A 21451-nucleotide genomic window follows, 5' to 3' on the forward strand; every position below is an offset into this window, starting at 1 on the left:
AGCTAATGAACTATTTGTACCGTGATGTATCTTATTTTAGAAAAATAAAGTTTACCTTTCTCTCTGTACTGTTGATGGAGTCCCTGCAGTTCCTGGTTTAATTGCTGAATTTCAGCTCTTAGTATTGTATTTTCATTTTGAGTCTGAATCTTGTGAAACTGCAAATTCTGCAGTTTTATTTGCAGGTCTGTCACAATGTTGTCCAAAACCTTCATCTCTGACATTTTCTTTTTGACATTTTCTTGGGACTCCAGGAGTTCGGCTTCTCGTTTCTGCAGAAGGTCATCTCTTTCCCATATTGCCTATCACAACAGAAATTAAATACACTTTATCCACTAACTTTAAACAAAACAAGCCTTTCAAAAGCACATGATGTTAACAATGGCCAAGATGGAGCATAAGAAATTATTGGGAGTTTAATTGGAGTAAGGGGAAATATGAGGCTATCAGGCAGGAACTTGGAAGCATAAATTGGGAACAGATGTTCTCAGAGAAATGTACGGAAGAAATGTAGCAAATGTTCAGGGGATATTTGCGAGAGTTCTGCATAGGTACGTTCCAATGAGACAGAGAAAGGACGGTAGGGTACAGGAACCATAGTGTACAAAGGCTGTTGTAAATCTAGTCAAGAAAAGAAGAGCTTATGAAAGGTTCAAAAAATTAGGTAAAGATAGAGATCTGTAAGAATATAAGGCTAACAGGAAGGAGGATAAGAATGAAATAAGGAGAGCCAGAAGGGGCCATGAGAAGGCCTTGGCAGACAGAATTAAGGAAAACCCCAAGGCAAGTATGTGAAGAGCAAGAGGATAAGATGTGAAAGAATAGGACCAATCAAGTGTGACAGTGGAAAAGTGTGAATGGAAATGGAGGAGATAGCAGAGGTACTTAATGAATACTTTGCTTCAGTATTCACTACGGAAAAGGATCTTGGCGATTATAGGGATGACTTGGAGTGGACTGAAAAGCTTGAGCATGTAGATATTAAGAAAGAGGATAAGCTGGAGCTTTTGGAAAGCATCAAGTTGGATAAGTCACCAGGACCAGACGAGATGTACCCCAGGCTACTGTGGGAGGCGAGGGGGGAGATTACTGAGCCTCTGGCGATGATCTTTGCATCATCAATGGGGACAGGAGAGGTTCTGGAGGATTGGAGGGTTGCGGATGTTGTTCCCTTATTTAAGAAAGGGAGTAGAGTTAGCTCAGGAAACTCTAGAGAGTGAGTTTTACTTCAGTGGTTGATAAGTTGATGGAGAAGATCCTGAGAGGCAGGATTTATGAACATTTGGAGAGGCATAATGTGATTAGAAATAGTCAACATGGCTTTGTGAAAGGCAGGTCATGCCTTATGAACCTGATTGAATTTTTTGAGGATGTGACTAAACGCATGGATGACGGTACAGCAGTAGATGTAGTGTATATGGATTTGAGCAAGGCATTTGATAAGGTACCACATGCAAGGCCTAATGAGAAAGTAAGGAGGCATGGGATCCAAGGGGACCTTGCTTTGTGGATCCAGAACTGGCTTACACACAGAAGGCAAAGAGTGGTTGTAGACGGGTCATATTCTGCATGGAGGTTGGTGACCAGTGGTGTGCCTCAGGGATCTGTTCTGGGAGCCCTACTCTTCATGAATTTTATAAATGACCTGGATGAGGAAGTGGAGGGATGGGTTTATAAATTTGCTGATGACACAAAGGTAGGAGGTGTTGTGGATAGTGTGGATGGCTGTCAGGGGTTACAGCCGGACATTGATAGGATGCAAAACTGGGCTGAGAAGTGGCAGATGGAGCTCAGCCCAGATATGTGTGAAGTGGTTCATTTTGGTAGGTCAAATATGATGGCAGAATATAGTATTAATGGTAAGACTCTTGGTAGTGTGGAGGATCAGAGGGATTTTAGGGTCCGAGTCCATGGGACACGCAAAGCTGTTGCACAAGTTGACTCTGTGGCTAAGAAAGCATACGGTGCATTCGCCCTCATCAATCGTGGGATTGAATTTAGGAGCGAGGTAATGTTGCAGCTATATAGGACCCTGGTCAGACCCTACTTGGAGTACTGTGCTCAGTTCTGGTTGTCTCACTACAGGAAGGATGTGGAAATCAAGAAGGGGTGGAGAGGAGATTTACAAGGATGTTGCCTGGATTGGGGAGCATACCTTATGCGTATAGGTTGAGTAAACTTTCTCTTTGGAGTGACAGAGGATGAGAGGTGACCTGATAGAGGTGTATAAGATGATGAGAGGCATTGATCATGTGGATAGTCAGAGGCTTTTTTCCAGGGCTGAAATGGCTACCACAAGAGGGCACAGTTTTAAGTCGGTACAGAGATGTCGGGGGTAAGTTTCTTACGCAGAGAGTGATGAGTGTGTGGAATGGGCTGCCGGCGACGGTGGTAGAGGCTGATACAATAGGGTCTTTTAAGAGACTCCTGGGGAGGTACATGGAGCTTAGAAAAATAGAGGGCTATGGGTAACCCTAGGTAATTTCTAAGTTAAGGACATGTTCGGCACAGCTTTGTGGGCCAAAGGGCCTTTATTGTGCTGTAGGTTTTCTAAGAAATGTATTCCATTCAGCTCCTCAACCGTGTACTATTACAGTACTCCACTCAGCAGCTGTTAATATCATTCTGTGATATCAATATCCAATAAAAACTACAGTCAAGAAAATTTGTAACTGTTATCTTGCAAATGATTCAAAACACATAAAGTTGTAAACCTCTTCTTGATTAGCCTCAGCATACTCCCTCATACTCTATGTTTATGAATATTTGGAATTTAACTCTTTCATCCCCAACATAATTCAAAACTCAAAACATCAATGTTGAAAGAATACTACACTTTCAGAAATACCGGCTTTAAGATGAGATATTACACCAAGATCCCAGCTAACCACTCAGGTGGATGGAAAACATTCCATTGTACGATTGAAAGAGCAACAGAGGATTTTTTTTCAATATGTACCGTTGTTAAGGATCCGGCCTGAACACTGGGTTGAAGGGCCTCTGCTAGTAGCTGTGGATCACGACAGTCTTTAACTTCTGTTTTCTTTCAGCTGGCCATGTGGGTTCTGGCCCAGCCCCTTTCTTTTTCTGACTTCCTCCAATTACCTGCTTGTCTCCTCATTTGCACCCACCTGTTTCTAATTTTCACTCATTATCCTGTCCATTTAAACCCTGCCTTGACCTGCATTTTCTGCTTAGCGTTTTTAAGGGGTTCAGGGGTTTTTTTTATAGGATATGACGGATAAACAGGAATAGGGTACTAGGATGGTCAAAGATGGGAGGGTAAAGTGTAGGTTTGTGTGTGCGTGTGTGTGTGCGCGTGCGCGTGCGATTGGGTGAAGGGATTTAGAATATATGTCTAGTGCACATTCCGGAGCAGAGGGTGGCGGTAATGCACCATTAAGCTGGATGCCGACCGCCGTAAAACAAGATACAGACAGGCAGACAGCATTTTCTGCTGGTTCGTCCCAGTTCTGACCTGTGTCGTTCTAGCCTGTCATTGTGACTTCTGCCCACTGATTTTGCCTGATTCTGTGTTTTGGATTTTGCCCATTCTTAGACCTGATTTTTGCCTGTGCACTCTGGATTGTCTGCCCTCGCCTGACCGCCTTTCCTGGTAAGACCTCTGCCTGCCATTTCAGATTCGTGCCTGCCTTCTGTTTTTGAAAGACTGTTGCCTTTGTGCTCCCTAATAAATCCTGGTGAAGAAGTATCCATTGGCCTGCACTTGAGTCCCACCAAAACCCGACAACTGTTCAGCTGATATCCATAAAGTTATTCATGTCATTTTTTTTTTTGCTTCATGCAATGTGACCACTGTGTAAACTATTTGTTTTGAAACAGAAGGTAGATATTTTTATTAATAATGGTTTCAAGGAATTTTAAACAACAATGGGTTGTTTAATGGGTTCAAAAGTACAGATCACTTTTAGCTAAATTAACAGTGGAAGAGTCTCTTTGCTTTCTGAAATATCCTTCCATCAATCCCATGTTCTACAACTCATGGTCCAACCCTTCTTTTTAAAATTAGTAAGTGTAACTGAGCAAACTTTTGTTCTTTTTTATTCATGCCGGCTGGTGGCGTAGAGGCATCAGCGCTGGACTTCAGGGTGAGAGGCCCCGAGTTCGAATCCAGCCGGCTCCCTTGCACGCTCTCCATCCATGCCTGGGTTGAGTGTCGAGCTAACAACTCGACCTCGTTTAAAAAAAAAACCCTGGAGGGGGATGGGCTCCGCCAGATTTCAGATGCCCAAGACACACCAAACGATGAGCATACCAAAAAGATCGGTGCAAAGCTTGTCATAACGGCGCCCTGAAGACTCCACCAGGAGTTAAGGGCGCCTGCGCATACGCGCCCACACACACTCATTCAAGTCAGTCATGGCAATGTGACACTCTGTTATTACACCTTTGAATTCAGTGCTAAACATCTGAGAAATACCCAGTGCTCAAACTATGTCTAATTGACTGTTTCAAAATTTAGTTTGCTATACATGATATACCATGGAGAAGTCTTCCAAAATCTTGCATTACTGCAGTAACTTTTGCATCACAGTTCTTGGCTGTGGGCTGTCCAACTGGAGGGTAGGTCAATCAAAGTTTTTGCTCAGTGGTATAAATTTCAGGAGGAATGGTGTTTCCAAATTGCCTTTGGATCCCATGATGTTACATAACATCAGATCAAACGGAGGCAAGGTAATCTCAACGATTAATTAAGGCATATGTTAGTCTTGCGAGACCATGGATCTGCGCCTGGAAAGTCTTCACTCTCCAGGGTGCAGGCCTGGGCAAGGTTGTATGGAAGACCAGCAGTTGCCCATGCTGCAAGTCTCCCCTCTCCATGACACCAATGTTATCCAAAGGAAGGGCATTAGGACCCATACAGCTTGGCACCAGAGTCGTCGCAGAGCAATCATTAAGTGCCTTGCTCAAGGACACAATACGTTCCCTCGTCTGGGGCTTGAACTCACGACCTTCGGGTAGCTAGTCCAAAGCCTTAACCACTTGGCCATGTGTCCACGTGCCCAACTTGATTACTATCTACCAAAGATGCAGAATGCATGCTGGGTAGGAAACTGATCCACAAGCATCTCAACTGTCTCGTCTGGCATTCAGAATACCTCCTCAGCAGGTGATGAGCAAACCAACATGCGGGATAAATGTACCTGATTTCATCCTCACCAATCTACCTATTACAGATGCATCTTTCTGTAACACTATTAGCAGAATTAATCGCTGTATAGTTCTGTTACCTCGTTTTCATATTGACTACATCCTTCAATTCCTTGTGTGGCTTCATGACTAAATTGAATGGGTCATATTCATAATGGATTTTGTGGCTCAAAACTGGCTATCAATTGTGTTGTTAAAGTCAAAGTTGAGTTCATTGTCGTATGCACAAGTAAACGCATGCACAGGTGCAATGAAAAACTTACTTTTGGCAACATCACAGGCACACAGCATCATGAGCAGCATTCATAAGGAAAAAAACATAAATTAAACATAAGTTATACACAATTTTTAGAAGGAGAAAAACAAATTGAACAGAATTCCACGTCCATTTGTAGTGCAAGTAGTCATTATATTGCTGTTACAGAGGTAGGGTTAGTGTATCACAGGCTGGCTCAAGAACTGAATGATTGAACGGCTGTTCTTGAACCCGTGGTGTGGGATATCAGGCTTCTGTATCTCTCGGCTAATGGAAGCTGAGATGATGGGCATGATATGGATGCTGGGGATCTTCGATTACAGATGTTGTAGGTTTTCCATTTTCCATCTAATTACACAGGGTTCAAGCATCAAAAAGTAATGTTTCTTTTAAACCTCAGTAAAAATATTGGCTTGCTGCTGATGTTTAAATGGCATGTACCAAATCAAAGCTCTGTATTTGACTGAACTACTTGAGTCTCTGGCGTTGCATGCAGATTGGCTGAGACCAAGGTGTTGTGTGAGGCTTAGAACATTGGCCTTTAATATATGGATTAATTAAGAGTCAGGATGGGTTGTAGCAGGAAGCAACACTGTGTGAGGTGTGAGGTATTGAGCTAGCAAGATCTGGCCCAACAACTAAGGAAGCCAGGGAATGAATAACTAATAATGTAGCTGATACACCAGCTAAATTTTCATCATTATCCAACCTTAACTGTATTAGAGGCAACACATTTATTTTGCCTTTGAAATTATATCATTTTTTTGCTTATGGGTTAGAAAAATCAATTCTATTGCAAATACTCTTGAGGGTTCTTCTGATTAATCATTGTAACTTCAGCACTGATTTGCAAAATTACAGGGAAATTGGTCTTTCACTAAAGTTTCAGTGAGTATTTGAAGAATTTTCATTAGCGAACATGTCAACAGACCTGATGCATTTGGTTGCAGCTTTTCTGGGAATCTGCGAGGTTGCTTTCGAGTTGGGTAATTTGCTTTTGCAGTTGTACAAGTTCCAGCTTGTGTTTATTTTCGGAATCTGCTGCATTCAGATTAAGATTTTCCAAAGCTTGTTCAAGTTTTTCCACTTCAAGGACACAATTCTTTTGCTGATTGTCAGATTTTGTTATTTCTTCTCTGAGATCAAGTATTGTTTGTTCACATTCTCCAATTCTACTATTTTTTTCATTACAAGTACTTTTCATCAATTCAAGTTCCTGGCAAACACAAGATAAAACATGAAGGTTAAAACAGAACAAAGGGACAATCAAACCCATTTTCTGAATAATAATGTGTAAAATATCAGAATTAGTACATGATAATTATAAAAGTACAGCTGATTATGAGTAATAAATGACTTTGTTTTTATAGTACATAATAGTCACTTGTTAAGTGATGTTTGTATAAAGCTTGCCAAATTGATAAAATTACTCATATGATCGATGCCTGTTCCAGAAATACAAAATTCCCTTTAAGTGAGTCATTATTGTCTCATGCATTCTATAATTTTATTTTACTTAAACAGCAAGGTCAGATTTGAAGACGCAAATCATGTACAATGTATCAGCCGGAGAATTTATATTCTGCCTGATTTACTTTACTATTTAAGAGTAATTCAAAGAGAAAGAAAATGAAACAGGATATAAAATGACCTGCTGGTTTGTATTACTGCTCAATCTCACTCCAATGAATATTATCAAGTTAATCATATTCAAACTATACTTATTATAGAAATGAGAATTTAGATGTGAGAGTCATTTTTGCATGAGATGCACATTATATCAGATTGTACTTAAGTATTTTTTAATGCTGATACAAGGATGTAACATATCAAGAGTGGCCAGCAGTGCGAATTTAGCTACCATTTTTTATTCTGGTATTGGTTTATTATTTATTATTGGTACATATATACAGTGAAAAGCTTGTCTTATATACTGTTCATGATGCATTGAGATAGAATATGGTAAAACAATTACAATGCAGAATTAAGTATAAAAACTACAGAGAAAGTGCAGTGCAGATTAACAATAAAATGCAAGATCATAACAATGTCGATTGTGAGGCCAAGAGTTCTGAGGTAGAAGACAATGGATTATCTCAAAGGCATCAAGCATCCATATGTAAACATGGTGATAAACTGGCCTGCCTTATAAATCCATCTATATTTTAGTCTATACCCCCTTGGAATCACATTGAAACTATTCATATCCTTTCCATGCAGAGCTCTCATGGAGCCAAGGATAATGTGTCACAATGTATCCTTTTCAAAGAGTTAAAACCAATATTGGAAAGGTAAAATAGCAGTTTCAAATCAATTGTGTTTATCCTTGACTCAAAGTTAGCTATTTTTTATATGTCTCTAAAGAAGCAAAAAACATTTTAAATGAAACAGATATTAGAAGAATTATATGAAAAAATAGGAGGCACTCCCTAGTGGAAATACAGTTTTAAAGAAAACATCTCTAGAATAATTTAAATATGAATGACACACCTAAAGAAGAACATTTATGAATCGGATACAGAATTTTATCATGACTTGAACCCTCACTGGTCATATAATCCGAAAGTCTGGGCAAGTACCTGTTGTTTAATGAATACATTTTAGTTAGAAATGATGTAACCTTCTATTATTTTGTTTATCCTCTATTATTTAGAGTGGAAGCTACAATAAATTACTAATAGTATTGTGTAGCTAAAATAAAGTTCAATTCTTTATTGGTTCTCTTTTATTATTCAGTAGTTTAGTGCAAAACTGACCTTCTCTAGGTGTTTAACAAGAGCAACCTGTCCATCATATTCTTCATTGGAATGACCATGGTTGATCCGATACTGTGTTAAGCATGACTGGACTTGTAGAATTTCTTCATCTTTTTCTGCAATCTAAGCAATAAAGCATAAATAAATAGTATGGAATAAAAATTGGTGACATTTCCTGTAACTGATACAATTATTTCCTACTGTGCTTCTTTACGATGATTTAATTTTAACAATTCAGTTTACAACATTTCGGTCCTGATATCCTAATGTTTCCAAGAGCTTTCAAATATAGTGCAATGAATCACCTCTGCTCTGCTACCATTCCAAGATCCTTTTTTCCCAGTAACCATACTTAGTAATCATTTCCTCTAAGTTCTATACATTTCTGTCACTCTCCAAAGGCTCTCACATCTCAAGACTATTGTTGGAACAATTTTAAGTTCTTAATATTTCCGTGCCACATAAGGTGCACATCCTTTGACATTACACTCAGAGCAGTGAACTTCTAACACACTCCGAAATCATTCCTGACCCAGTATTATTAATAGCAGCATCGTTTCAATACCATTGCACAGAATGGACCTAACTACACAACTTTTTCTTCATACCTTCTTAGGTGGATTCCAGATGGATACTGTATGTAATAGTGTTTATGACACTACTGTTATTGGCTGAATCAAAGATGGTGATGAATCAACATAGAGAATGGAAACCTGGCTGAGTGGGTGCCACAACAGCAGCTCCTCACTCAATGTCAGGAAGACCAAGGAGCTGATTATTGACTACAGGAGGAGGAAACTGGAGGTCCATGAGTCAGTCCTCATTGGGGGATCAAAGGTTGAGAAACTCTGCAACTTTTAAGTTCCTTGGTGTTATCATTTTAGAGGATCTTTTACTGGGTCCGGCGTGTAACTGCCATTACAAAGTAAGCACTGCAGTGTCTCAATTTTCTTAGAAGTTTGTGAAGATTTGGCACATTGTCTAAAATTTTGATGGATTACCATCGATGAGAAGTGGAGAATATCATGATTGGTTGCATCAGGGCCAGGTATGGAAACACCAATGCTCTTAAAAGAGAAAGCCACAAAAAAGCAGTGGATACAGCCCAGTCCATTATGGGTGAAGCCCTCCCATCTATTGAGCCACATCTACAAGGAGAGCTGTTGCAGGAAAGCAACATCCATCTTCAAGGATCTCCACCATCCAGGCCATTCTCTCATCCCACTGCTGCCATCAGGAAGGAGGTACAGAAGCCTCAAGACCCACACCACTAGGTTCAGGAACAGTTATTGAACAACAGGGGATAACTTCACTCACTCCATCACTGAACTGTACCCACAATCCATCACTTTCAAGGACTCTTCATCTCATGTGTTTGATATTTATTGCTTAGTTATTTATTATAATAATTATTATTAGTGTTATTATTTAATTTTTGTATTTGCACAGTTTGTTGTCTTTTGCAAATTGATTGTTTATCCAACATTGATTCTGTGTTTCTTTGTATTTACTGTGAATATCTGCAAGAAAATTAATCTCAGGGTCATATTTGGTGACATAAATGTACTTTGCTGAAGTGAACTAGTTTAACAGCAGTTCCAATTATCCCTTTCCATCTTCCATTCACCCATTCCTGTGCTTTAACACATTCCCCTGCAACCATGGGAAGTGCAACAGACATCCCTACATCTCAGCTCTCACTACCATCGAGTGAGCTAAATAGCATTTCCAGAACAGGCAGTGGTTCACAGGCACCTTCTCCAAACATGCCTAATGCATTCAGCATTCTCGACGTAGCCTCTTCCACACTGCTGAGACCCAGCATGGACAAAATAACTGTATTGTGGAACATCATTTCTCTGTTCACAATAGCCATTTTGGTCTTCCAGATGCATGCCACTTCAACCCTCATTCCCATTCCCGTCTGTCTTCAGTCTTCCTCACTGCAAGAAGTAGGCCAAACACAAACTTGAAGAAAAAGACTTCATACTTCACCTGGATTGTCTATAATCTGATGGTATGAACATAGAATTTTTGAATTTCAGGTAACCCTTTCTCTCTCCTTCTAATTACCTGGGACCTCTCATACCCCTTTTCCAAACCACCCTTCGTCCAACCTTTTTGCGTATCCTAGCTCCTCTCCAGACTGGTTCCATTATCCCTCTCTTATCTTGTTCCACTTAACACTTTCCTAACTTAGCAAACTTGAGCAACTGCAGCCTCATGTGTCTCTATGTCTCCTTCCTGCCTCCATCTCTATTGCTGGTTCTAGCTGCCCATCATTCACCTCCTCACCTTGGTTCCCCCTACAGCCTGCCAGCCACTGCTTCACTATTCCCCCTTAACTCTTTATTATAATGGTAATCTCCCCTCTACACTCAGTCCTGACACAGGGTCTTGAGCATCAACAGATGTTGCTTGACCCATTTAATCCTCCAGCACTCTGGATTGACTCTTTTGCGGTCTGTTGTGTTTCCAGAAAATCCATCAATTATGTACTGTGGATTTGATGATTGTGAAAAACCTTCTCTATATCTATCCTATAAAATTATTTAAAAATCTCTGCCATTACATAAATAGATTTGAAAATATTCCCAATCCACTCACGGCCGTTGCATAATTGATTCCTGTTGATCTTATTTTATTAATGTATTTCAGCAAAGGCACAATATATCTCTTCCTTATATTTCATTCATAAATTTTAATCCAGTCCTCTTGGATTCAAAGACTACTTCTTTTCTTTAACTAATATATTTTGTAGGTGCTAATTTTTAATTTCTTCAATTACTGAAATATAATTGGATTAAGTGGTCAATATTTTTATTTAATTAATAAGTTGAAGATAAAGTATGATATAAATTGACCACTGATTGTGTTTCTACTAAGTCATTCCATTAAATATTCACTGCCCTTTGGAATACTCGTGGGGAATAATCTAGCACTGATGGAAGCCATTTAGCTTATCTTGCCTCAGGTCCATTGATTTGGTCTTTTCTTGTGAGAACTCAAACTTCTCTCCTTCAATTATTTTAAAAATTCACTCTTGTAAGTTATTACGGAATAAACTTTCGCTATGCTTTCAGATGGTAAAACTAAATCAAAAGAAAGTGCTTCATAAATGATGCTTTGACACCTTTGGCAATTATCTTAAATATAAATCCTGTATTTACTCGTCTTCCTGTCCATGGCAATTACTCACGTTCTCTATCAAAATGCTTCGTGATTTTATAGACTGCTGTCAATCTTCTCTACTGAAAGGGTAATAACCCTATATTCTGCACAAAACTTTGAAATCCTTTCAGTGACTTTTTTAGCAGTCTCTCCAAGGTCCTGTCATTCTTCATAAAGTGCAGTCACCTGCTAAAGCCTGATCAATGTTATCAAAGGTTTAGCATAACTACATTTCTTTCCTGAAAGTATTATTGGAAGTAAGGATTCATTTCACCATTTCAAGTTGCCCTGGCACATTCAAACATCTGCATACCTACATGCCAGTATTTAAAGCAAATAGCAATCTCAGGAAGAACTCAGCAGGTCAAGCAGCATCTGTGGAGGCAAAGGTGCAGCCAATAGTTGAGCTTGAGAGATGAGGACCTCAGTTTCAAGTTGACTTGTTCTTTTCTGAGTTGACATGAAATATTTCCAAGCCTGCATTCCTCTGGCTCCACTCCCATATTTAGACTGTATTGGAAGATTGAAGTCAAAGACTCTCAAACTTTTCTTATTTTCACATTCCACATTAGACTCTGAGAAAGTCCAATTGGAGGTATTTCTACTTTGAGCATTGTCTATCTTTTAACTATTTTTCCAGTATCCCTCTTCTGGGCTGTCTTCTTCTCCAACATGGCAATGGAAACATCTCCTTCTTTTGTGAAGACAAATACAAATTATTCAATCAAGTACCTGAGCAATATCGTTGACCTTCATAAAATCCATTTTCTGAAAAAGATTTTTGGATTTTATTTTATACTCTCAGCTAATTTAGGTTCATACGCTCACTTTGTCCCTCACATTTCATTTTTAATAACTTGTTTGACCTTTCTGTACTAAGCTTGATCATCTGTCGTATCTTAAACCAGATCAATTCCATAAATTCTTATTTTAATCTCCAGAGGCTAAATTGGAGAATGTTCACAGGGATCACTATATGTGATTATTTGGAACCTCTAATGCAGCTTTTGCTGGTGTTATCCCCAATGTGTATGGTTTATTTATTTACTTTGGCCTTACTTACATGGCCTTTGAGCCATGCTGCCCCAGTAACCCCCAAAAATCCGATTAACCCTAAACTAATCTTGGAACAACTTATAATGATCAATTAACCTACCCAATACATCTTTGGACTGTGAGAGGAAACTGGAGGACCTGGAGGAAGCCCAAGCATTCCATGGTGAGGACATACAGAGACTCTTTATGGAATGGTGCTGAAATTGAACTCTGAACTCCAGAAGCCCACGTTATCATAGCATTGCGCTAACCGCTATACTGCACTACCGTGGCACATCTTTATTTGTTCGTGCAATGGCACTGTGTTTAGCTAAACCTGACCAGTCCAAATTGTAGGGTGGGGTGGGAATGAAGAAGGTGTATGGAGACTTGATTTACCTGCATTACACTAGCAATCATATATAAGATGATTGTCACCTGGGGAAAAGTGAAAAATCCCCACACTGGTGACAGAATGCGCTCCAAAGCGTTGTAATGTTGGACTGGAAGTCTTGCTGTAAGAGATCGAAATGAGAGATGGCCCAAATCATTCTGTTTCAGGAGATCCTCCTGAAAACTATTTAAAAGGCATGAGGAGCAGTGCAAAAATATAAATAAAAAGATCAATATCACGAGTGGTGCCATAAAGAGCTTCAACAGTTTACACAATTAGACAAAGTAAATACATCTTTAAATGCCATATCACATCAAATGAATCGAGGCACTGTCATTGCTCAGTTCCTCATACCTCCATCAACTCCTACCAATAACGGCCAGACACTAGAATTTATGTCTCCCAGTGATATCCATCATTCCAGTGATATTCTCCCAGTGATATCTTCATTCCGTCAAGAGATTTAAAAAGTACACACGCCTCTGTTACCTAACCATCTTGACTGAATCACCCAAGAAGTGGGAATTTGCAGAGAGAATTGGAGACAGTTCCTTGTGGAGTTTCTGTGCCCGTTTTAAAAAGCAAGCAGGACATCACAGAGAGCTGGAAATAATTCCTTTAGAGTTTACACTTCAATTTTAAAAAGTAAGCAGGGCCTATTAGCACTTGTCTGCTGAGTGGGACATTGCTTGAATTATTAGTAACTTGGCAAGGGTCAATAAAACAAAGCGAAGTGTCAGCAATTGTGGGAGCGCCTATTGTTTGAGTGGGCCAAGGTTAGAGAGGGAGGCTTTGGCTCTGTAGGCTTCAGTGAGAACAGGTGGAATATCTAAGTAAGTTCCTAGTATGTCTTTTTTCTCTTTTTCAGTTAATAAATACATAGCTGGTGCATTGAGAATAGATCTAGGATTGGTGGTATGCCCTTTGTTTAAGATGTGGGAACTCTGGGAGAACTCTAGTCTCTCTCATAACTACATTGGCACGAAAAGCATCAAACTGCAGCTCCTTAAAAACTGTGTTAAGGAACTGGAGCTGCAGCTGGATGACCTTCAGCTCATACAGGAGAATGAGGAAGTGACAGATAAGAGCTACAGGGAGGTAGTCACCCCAGAAAAAGACCTTGGCAATTGTAGAGATGACTCACAGTGGACTGAAAAGCTTGAGCGTATCGACATTAAGAAAGAGAATGTGCTGGAGCTTTTGGAAAGCATCAAGTTCAATAAGTCACCAAGACCGGACGAGATATTGTGACAAAATACCAAGTTATCAGAAGATTGATGCCGAGAAGAGAGATAAGAGAGAGACAAATGGGGGAAACATTCAAAATGCTAATCAGAGAGAGATGAGAGAGATTACCGAAAAGAGACACAGGTCCGAGTATTGTTTAGACTGGTTGCTTTGAACCTGAACTGTTTGAAGTTTGATGGACAGGCGATACCCCAGCAGGGGGATAAAAGGAACAGGTTTGCTAAGGCAAGCACACACCACGACACCACGAGATAACGAGACCCTGGAGAAGCGGTGTGCCCCCACAAGTTGGTGGGAGTTTTGGAGATCTGGTCGCGGGACCAACCACAGACGCACAGGGTGTGAAGGTACAATCGGCGGGAACCTGGTGTGTGTGTCCACCCTTGCCTGGGTGCCGGGTTCACCGCAGAAGAACGATTGTATCCGGAACGGAGGGGTCACGTCGGTGACCTCAGAAGACATTACAAAGGGCTCGCCCAAAAGCTAACTGCGAGGAATATCAAAGGTCTGTTGAATCCGATTTGAATATCATCTTTCGCTCTCTCTCTCTCCCCCCAACGGCACAACAGCGATTACTGCGAACTGAACTGAACTGAAATCTGTGTCACTTGAGACTGATCATTTTACCCCTAGACTGCGATAGAGCTTGATTGATCCTATTATCCTAGTTCTGTGTACATGTGTGTTTTATCATTGCTAACTCGTTGCATTTATATCCTTACGTTTAGAGTACTGTGTTACTGATTTCTTTAATAAAACTTTCTTAGTTCCAGTAATCCAGACTCCAACTAAGTGGTCCATTTCTGCTGGTTTGGCAACCCAGTTACGGGGTATGTAACATAAATGGGGGCTCGTCCGGGATTTTGAATGCTAAATTTGGGACTAGGTAAATTGATTGGGTTAAAATTTCTGAAAGAAAGAAAAGGCAAACAGCAGAAATGGAGATTGAGGAATTTCTAAAGGCGCCGACCTTGGAGGCATTAGAGGATGCCAGGAAAGTAGAATTGGCAGCTGTGGCCAAACGGTTGAATCTTTTTAAGGGGAAGTCGACCATGAGGAGAGGGGAGATGCACAGAGCTATCATAGAGCATTATGTGTCTAAAGGTGTGTTTCCCCAAGGGGAGCTGGAGGTGATATCTATTGGAAAACCTGGTGGAGACGCAGTATAGGTGCAGCTTGAAAAATTGAGACTCGAGCATGAGTTCCGGGTAAGAGAGCTAGAACACGAAGAGAAACAGTTAGAACGACAACGAGAAGAGAGGCAGTTGGAGCGAGAAGAGAGGGACAATCAGTTAGAACGAGAAGCGAGAGAGAAACATAGGGAAAGGGAATTTGAGTTGGAGAGGTTAAAGATGACGAAAGCACAGGGGCCCATGCCGAAGCAAGGTGGAGGGTTCAGGGCGACCCAGGAGGTTAGGCTGGTTCCCCCATTTGACGAGACCGATGTTGATTGGTACTTTCTCCATTTTGAACAAGTTGCTGTAAGTCAGGACTGGCCGAGAGACAAGTGGGCTGTTTTGCTTCAGAGTGTACTTAAAGGAAAAGCCCAACAAGCTTACTCGGCTTTGTCCGCAGAAGATGCCCAGAGGTATGAGGTGGTGAAAGAGGCCATCCTCAGGATTTATGAGCTGGTCCCGGAGGCATACCGGCAGAGGTTCCGGAATGCGAGGAAGCAGTGGGACCGCACGTATTTAGAGTTTGCCCGTGAGCTGCAGACATATTGTGAGTGTTGGTGTGCCTCGAAAGGGGTCAATGGGGATTATGACAGACTGCTACAGCTAATCATGATTGAGCAGTTTAAAGGTTGTGTCCCTGAAGGTATGAGACCCTATCTAGATGAGAAAGAGGCAGACACTTTAGCCGCAACTGCTAAGTTAGCGGATGAGTACGCGTTGACACATAAAACGAAGTTTGCCCCAAGTAAAGGCTACCAGAAGGGTAGTCAGGTCGGTGAGGAGAGTTCGCCAGAAAAGTCAGAAAGTAAGCCGGGGACTAGTGAGAAGGATAAGGTAGACCGGGAGCAGTTTGGTAGGAAGTCTACTGGGGTCGTATGTTATAATCGTGGGAAAGTCGGACATTTTGCGTCCAGGTGCTTTGCCCCAAAGAAGGAGACGGAGAAAGGAAAAACGGCGGTTTCGACTGGCTGTATTGAGCTGGTAACCAAACCGCTAGGAGAGAAGAGGTCTGACAAAGTTCAGGAAGGGCGCAAGAGGTTTATCTCGGCCGGATTGGTGTTGGTGAAGGAGGGGTTAAACCCAGTTCCAGTACGGATCTGGAGAGCCACGGGAGCGTGTCAGTCATTGATATTAAGGAGTGTGTTAGACTTTAGTTCAGAGACCCAGACTGGGGAGGTCAGAGTCATAAAAGGCATTGGGAAAGGGACTGAGGCAGTACCTTTGCACCAGATACACCTAAAAAGCGACTTGGTCTCTGGACTGGTCACGATCGGGGTGAGGCCCGAACTACCGATGAAAGACGTGGAGGTCTTACTCGGTAATGACCTCGCCAGCAGAAATGTGTTCTCAGCAGTAAAACTGACAAGCCAACCTGCCAGCATTGAAGCCCCGCCCATGGACTCACAGGTTTATCCCGTTTGCGCAGTGACTCGGCGTGTGTCCAGAAAGGCTGCCGAAGTAAATTTAGCTGAGGCGTTTCTACCAGCCTTGTACCAGGGGGAGGTAGAAAGTGAAAAGAAGGAGCGTAGTGGAACAGGAGGAAGTCAGGGAGCTGAGGCAGACTTAGCATTAGCTAGGAAGGAATTTGTACAGGCACAGGAGCGAGACGAGGAGCTGATGGTTTCAGCGGAGACAGCTCCCTCTGAAGCAGAATTAAAAAGGGAGCCAGTGGGCTATTGTGTGGAGGAGGGAGTACTAAGGAAGAAATGGAGACCACAGATGAGGAATGGGGGGTGGTGCCAAAAATTTATGGGGATGAGATTCTTACCTGGCCCACAAGATACCCCTCGGTGGACATTTTGGGGGAAGGAAAACAGTCAGCGGAATCATGAAAGAGTTCTACTGGCCACACAGGAGGAAGGATGTTATTGACTTTTGTAGACGTGAGTTAACGCAGTTAGAGGCTATTAACATGTTAAAAGCTCACCACGATCAGAAAACAGATCTAGCTGGTGATATCATGAAAATTAATGAGGCTAGGGTGCCACCTGATAAGGGGAAAACCCATTTCAAAAAGGTAAGTATGGTGCCGACCAGATGGGAGAAGTCTATTGTTTTGGCCAGCTTTGCTGATAAGGTCTCTCCCTTAATCCCCGAACAAAGCGACCCACTAAGAGAACTAATTAAACGGCACACACACGTATGTCCGAATGTCCCGAGGCGATGCAAAGAGCTGGGACATGGTGTTGCTGTCACATCAGGTCAGCCTAGTGAGCAACACCCCTATAGAATGATTAATTCAGTGACAAAAGGGCTAAAGAACACAGAAGTGTATATTGGCGATGTAGTGGTCTGGAGTGACACGTGGGAGGAGCACATTGTGGCAGTACAGGAGTTGTTTAAACGGCTGTCCAAAGCCAGCCTGACAGTGAACCTCGCAAAAAGTGAATTCGGCCACGCGAAGGTCACTTGTATGGGATTTGTGGTAAGACAGGGGCAGCTGGCACCGATGCAAGTTAAGATGCGGGCTATCTCCGATGTCCCAACCCCGACAGACAAGAGAGCCCTGAGAAGGTTCTTGGAGATGGGGGGGGGGGTACTATAGGAAGTTTTGCAAGAACTTTGCGGATATTACCCACCCTCTTATTAAGCTCTTGCCAAAGAATGCTAAGTTGGTATGGGACGACCTTTGTTATCTCGGTCCGGGATGAAAACCACTGAGAAGTTACACTGATCACAATTCATTAGTGTTTTTGGCTACTATGAAGTTTGCTAAGTTGGAGCCTGGTCTTAAAGGATTATTAAAATAACACACATAAAGGGAACGGAAAATGTGATTGCTGACTGTCTGTCAAGGTGTTGACAACTTAAAATTCTCTGTATTAGCCAAATAGCTGATGAACATGTATATTTGTGTGTATCTAATAATGTATTCATGCCAATAATTTTTACCCCAGTAAAAATCCTTTGAAGGATAGGGGTATGTGACAAAATACCAGGTTATCAGAAGATTGATGCCAAGAGAGATAAGAGAGAGACAAATGGGGGAAACATTCAAAATGCTAATCAGAGAGAGATGAGAGAGATTACCAAAAAGAGACACAGGTCTGAGTATTGTTTAGACTGGTTGCTTTGAACCTGAACTGTTTGAAGTTCGGTGGACAGGCGATACCCCAGCAGGGGGATAAAAGGAACAGGTTTGCTAAGGCAAGCACACACCACAACACCATGAGATAACGAGACCCTGGAGAAGCGGTGTGCCCCCACAAGTTGGTGGGAGTTTTGGAGATCTGGGCGCGGGACCAACCTTAGACGCACAGGGTGTGAAGGTACGATCGGCGGAAACCTGGTGTGTGTGTCCACCCTTGCCTGGGTGCCGGGTTCACTGCAAAAGAACGATTGTATCCGGAACGGAGGGGTCACAGTCGGTGATCTCAGAAGACATTACAAAGGGCTCGCCCGAAAGCTAACTGCGAGGAATATCAAAGGTCTGTTGAATCCGATTTGAATATCATCATTCGGTCTCTCTCTCCCCCCAACGGCACAACAGCGATTACTGCGAACTGAACTGAACTGAACTCTGTGTCACTTGAGACTGATCATTTTACCCCTAGACTGCGATAGAGCTTGATTGATCCTATTATCCTAGTTCTGTGTACATGTGTGTTTTATCATTGCTAACCCGTTGCATTTATATCCTTACGTTTAGAGTACTGTGTTACTTATTTCTTTAATAAAACTTTCTTAGTTCCAGTAATCCAGACTCCAACTAAGTGGTCCATTTCTGCTGGTTTGGCAACCCAGTTACGGGGTATGTAACAATATACACCAGGCTACAGCGGGACGCGAGGCAGGAGATTGCTAAGCCTCTGGCAATGATCTTTGCATCATCAATGGGGTTGGGAGAAGTTCCAGAGGATTGGAGGGTTGCAGATGTTGTTCCCTTATTCAAGAAAGGGAGTAGAGATAGCCCAGGATATTATAGACCAGTGAGTCTTACTTCAATGGTTGGTAAATTGATGGAGAAGATCCTGAGAGGCAGGATTTATGAACATTTGGAGAGGCATAATATGATTAGGAATAGTCAGCATGGCTTTATCAAAGGCAGGTCATGCCTTACAAGCCTGATTGAATGTTTTGAGGATGTGACTAAACACATTGATGAAGGTAGTGCAGTAGATGTAGTGTATATGGATTTCAGCAAGGCATTTCATAAGGTACCTCATGCAAGGCTTATTGAGAAAGTAAGGTGGCATGGGATCCAAGGGGACAACTTTGCTTTATGGATCCAGAATTAGCTTGCACACAGAAGGGTAAGAGTGGTTGTAGACGGGTCATATTCTGCATGGAGGTCGGTGACCAGTGGTGTGCCTCAGGAATCTGTTCTGGGACCCCTCCTCTTCGTGATTTTTATAAACGACCTAGATGAGAAAGTGGAGGGATGGGTCAGTAAATTTGTTGATGACACAAAGGTTGGGGGTGTTGTGGATAGTGTGGAGGGCTGTCAGAGGTTACAGCGGGACATCAATAGGATGCAAAACTGGGCTGAGAAGTGGCAGATGGAGTTCATTTTGGTAGGTCAAATATGATGGCAGAATATAGTATTAACAGTAAGACTCTTGGTAGTGTAAAGGATCAGAGGAATCTTGGGGTCCGAGTCCATAGGACACACAAAGCTGATGCTTGACTGTATGGTTAAGAAGGCATATGGTGTATTGGCCTTCATCAACCGTGGGATTGATTTCAAGAGCCACGTGGTAATGTTACAGCTATATAGGACCCCACTTGGCACACTGTGCTCAGTTCTGGTCACTTGACTACAGGAAGGTTGTAGAAACTATAGGAAGCATGCAGAGGAGATTTACAATGATGTTGCCTAGATTGCGGAGCATGCCTTATGAGAGTACGTTGATGGAATTTGTCCATTTCTCCTTGGAGCGATGTAGGATGAGAGGTGACCTGATAGAAGTGTATAAGATGATGAGAGGCATTGATTGTGTGGATAGTCAGAGGCTTTTTCCCAGGGCTGAAATGGCTAACACGAGAGGGCACAGTTTTAAGGTGCTTGGAAATAGGCACAGAGGAGATGTCAGGGGTAAGTTTTTACACAGAGAGTGGTGAGTGCGTGGAATGGGCTCCCGGTGACAGTGGTGGAGGTGGATACAATAAGGTCTTTTAAGAGACTCTTTGGTAGGTGCATGGAGCTTAGAAGAATAGAGGGCTATGGATAACTTTAGGTAATTTCTAAAGTAAGTACATGTTCGGCACAGCATTGTGGGCCGAAAGGCCTGTATTGTGCTGTTGGTTTTCTATGTTTCTAAGTTGCAGGAAGCAGAAACCTAGGTGACCGTCAAGGGAGGGAAGGGGAATAGGCATCCAGTGCAGAATACCCCTGTGGCCAAACCCCTCAATAATACAACTTTGGATACGTGGGGGTGGGAGGGGGGTGGCGCTGGTAACAAACTACCAAGGAAAACTGCAGCAACTGACATCTGGCACTGAGTGGCTCTGTGGAACAGAAGGGGGAGAAAGGGGAGTATGGTAGCAATAGGGGATTCCATAGTTAGAAGAACAGGCTGGAGATTCTGTGGATGTAAAAGAGATACCCAGATAGTATGTTACCAGGGTCAGGGATGTCTTGGATTGGGTCCATAGAATTCTGAAGCATGGTATATATTGGTACCAACAAAGTAGCTAGGAAAAGAAAGGAGGTCCTGAAGAGAGAATATTGGGAGTCTGGTAGAATTCTGAAAAGCAGGCCCTTAAGGGTAGTAACTTTGGGTTGCTGCCTGTGTGACACACTATTGAGGACACTATTGTCACAGCTGCGGAACTGGAGCAGGGGGCAGGGTTTCAGATTGTGATCTCTTTTGGGGAAGGTACATCCAAGAATACATATTCTATCAAAAGGACAGGCAGGTCGGCAGAGGGTGTAGTGTGGCTCAGTTGGTATAAAATCAAATCCTTAGAAAGAGGTGTCATAGGATTGGAAGACATAGAATCCTTGAAGGTAGAGTTATGAAACTGCATGGGTAAAAAGACCCTGATGACAGTTATATTCAGGGCTCTGAACAGTTGCCAGGATATAGGCTACACATTACAAGTGGAGATATACAACACAGGTAAAAATGGCAATTTTACAATAGTGCAGGTAGATTTGCAAAATCAGGTTGGTGCTGGATCCCAAGCAAGACAATTTGTAGAATGTCTACAAGATGGCTTTTTAGAACAGCTTGTGTTTGAGCCCACTGGAATTTTAGCTATTCTGTATTGGGTGTTGTGTAATGAACTATATTTGATTAAG

The 21451-nt window shown here is 42.0% G+C and overlaps 1 protein-coding gene across 12 annotated transcripts in view; it reads right to left on the reverse strand.

Moving 5' to 3' along the window:
• Positions 1 to 21451, reverse strand: part of LOC140195234 (uncharacterized) — a 665367-nt gene that overhangs the window by 240154 nt on the left and 403762 nt on the right. For all 12 annotated transcript variants that reach the window (XM_072253281.1, XM_072253262.1, XM_072253330.1 and 9 more), the window contains 3 exons: positions 8185 to 8307; positions 6360 to 6644; positions 56 to 302 (listed from right to left, as the gene is read on the reverse strand). In XM_072253281.1, coding sequence (XP_072109382.1) covers positions 56 to 302; positions 6360 to 6644; positions 8185 to 8307 — 655 coding nt within the window. The remainder of the gene's footprint in view (positions 1 to 55; positions 303 to 6359; positions 6645 to 8184; positions 8308 to 21451) is intronic.

The sequence above is a fragment of the Mobula birostris genome, chromosome 1 (genome assembly GCF_030028105.1).
Source record: "Mobula birostris isolate sMobBir1 chromosome 1, sMobBir1.hap1, whole genome shotgun sequence".
Lineage (NCBI taxonomy): Eukaryota > Metazoa > Chordata > Chondrichthyes > Myliobatiformes > Myliobatidae > Mobula > Mobula birostris.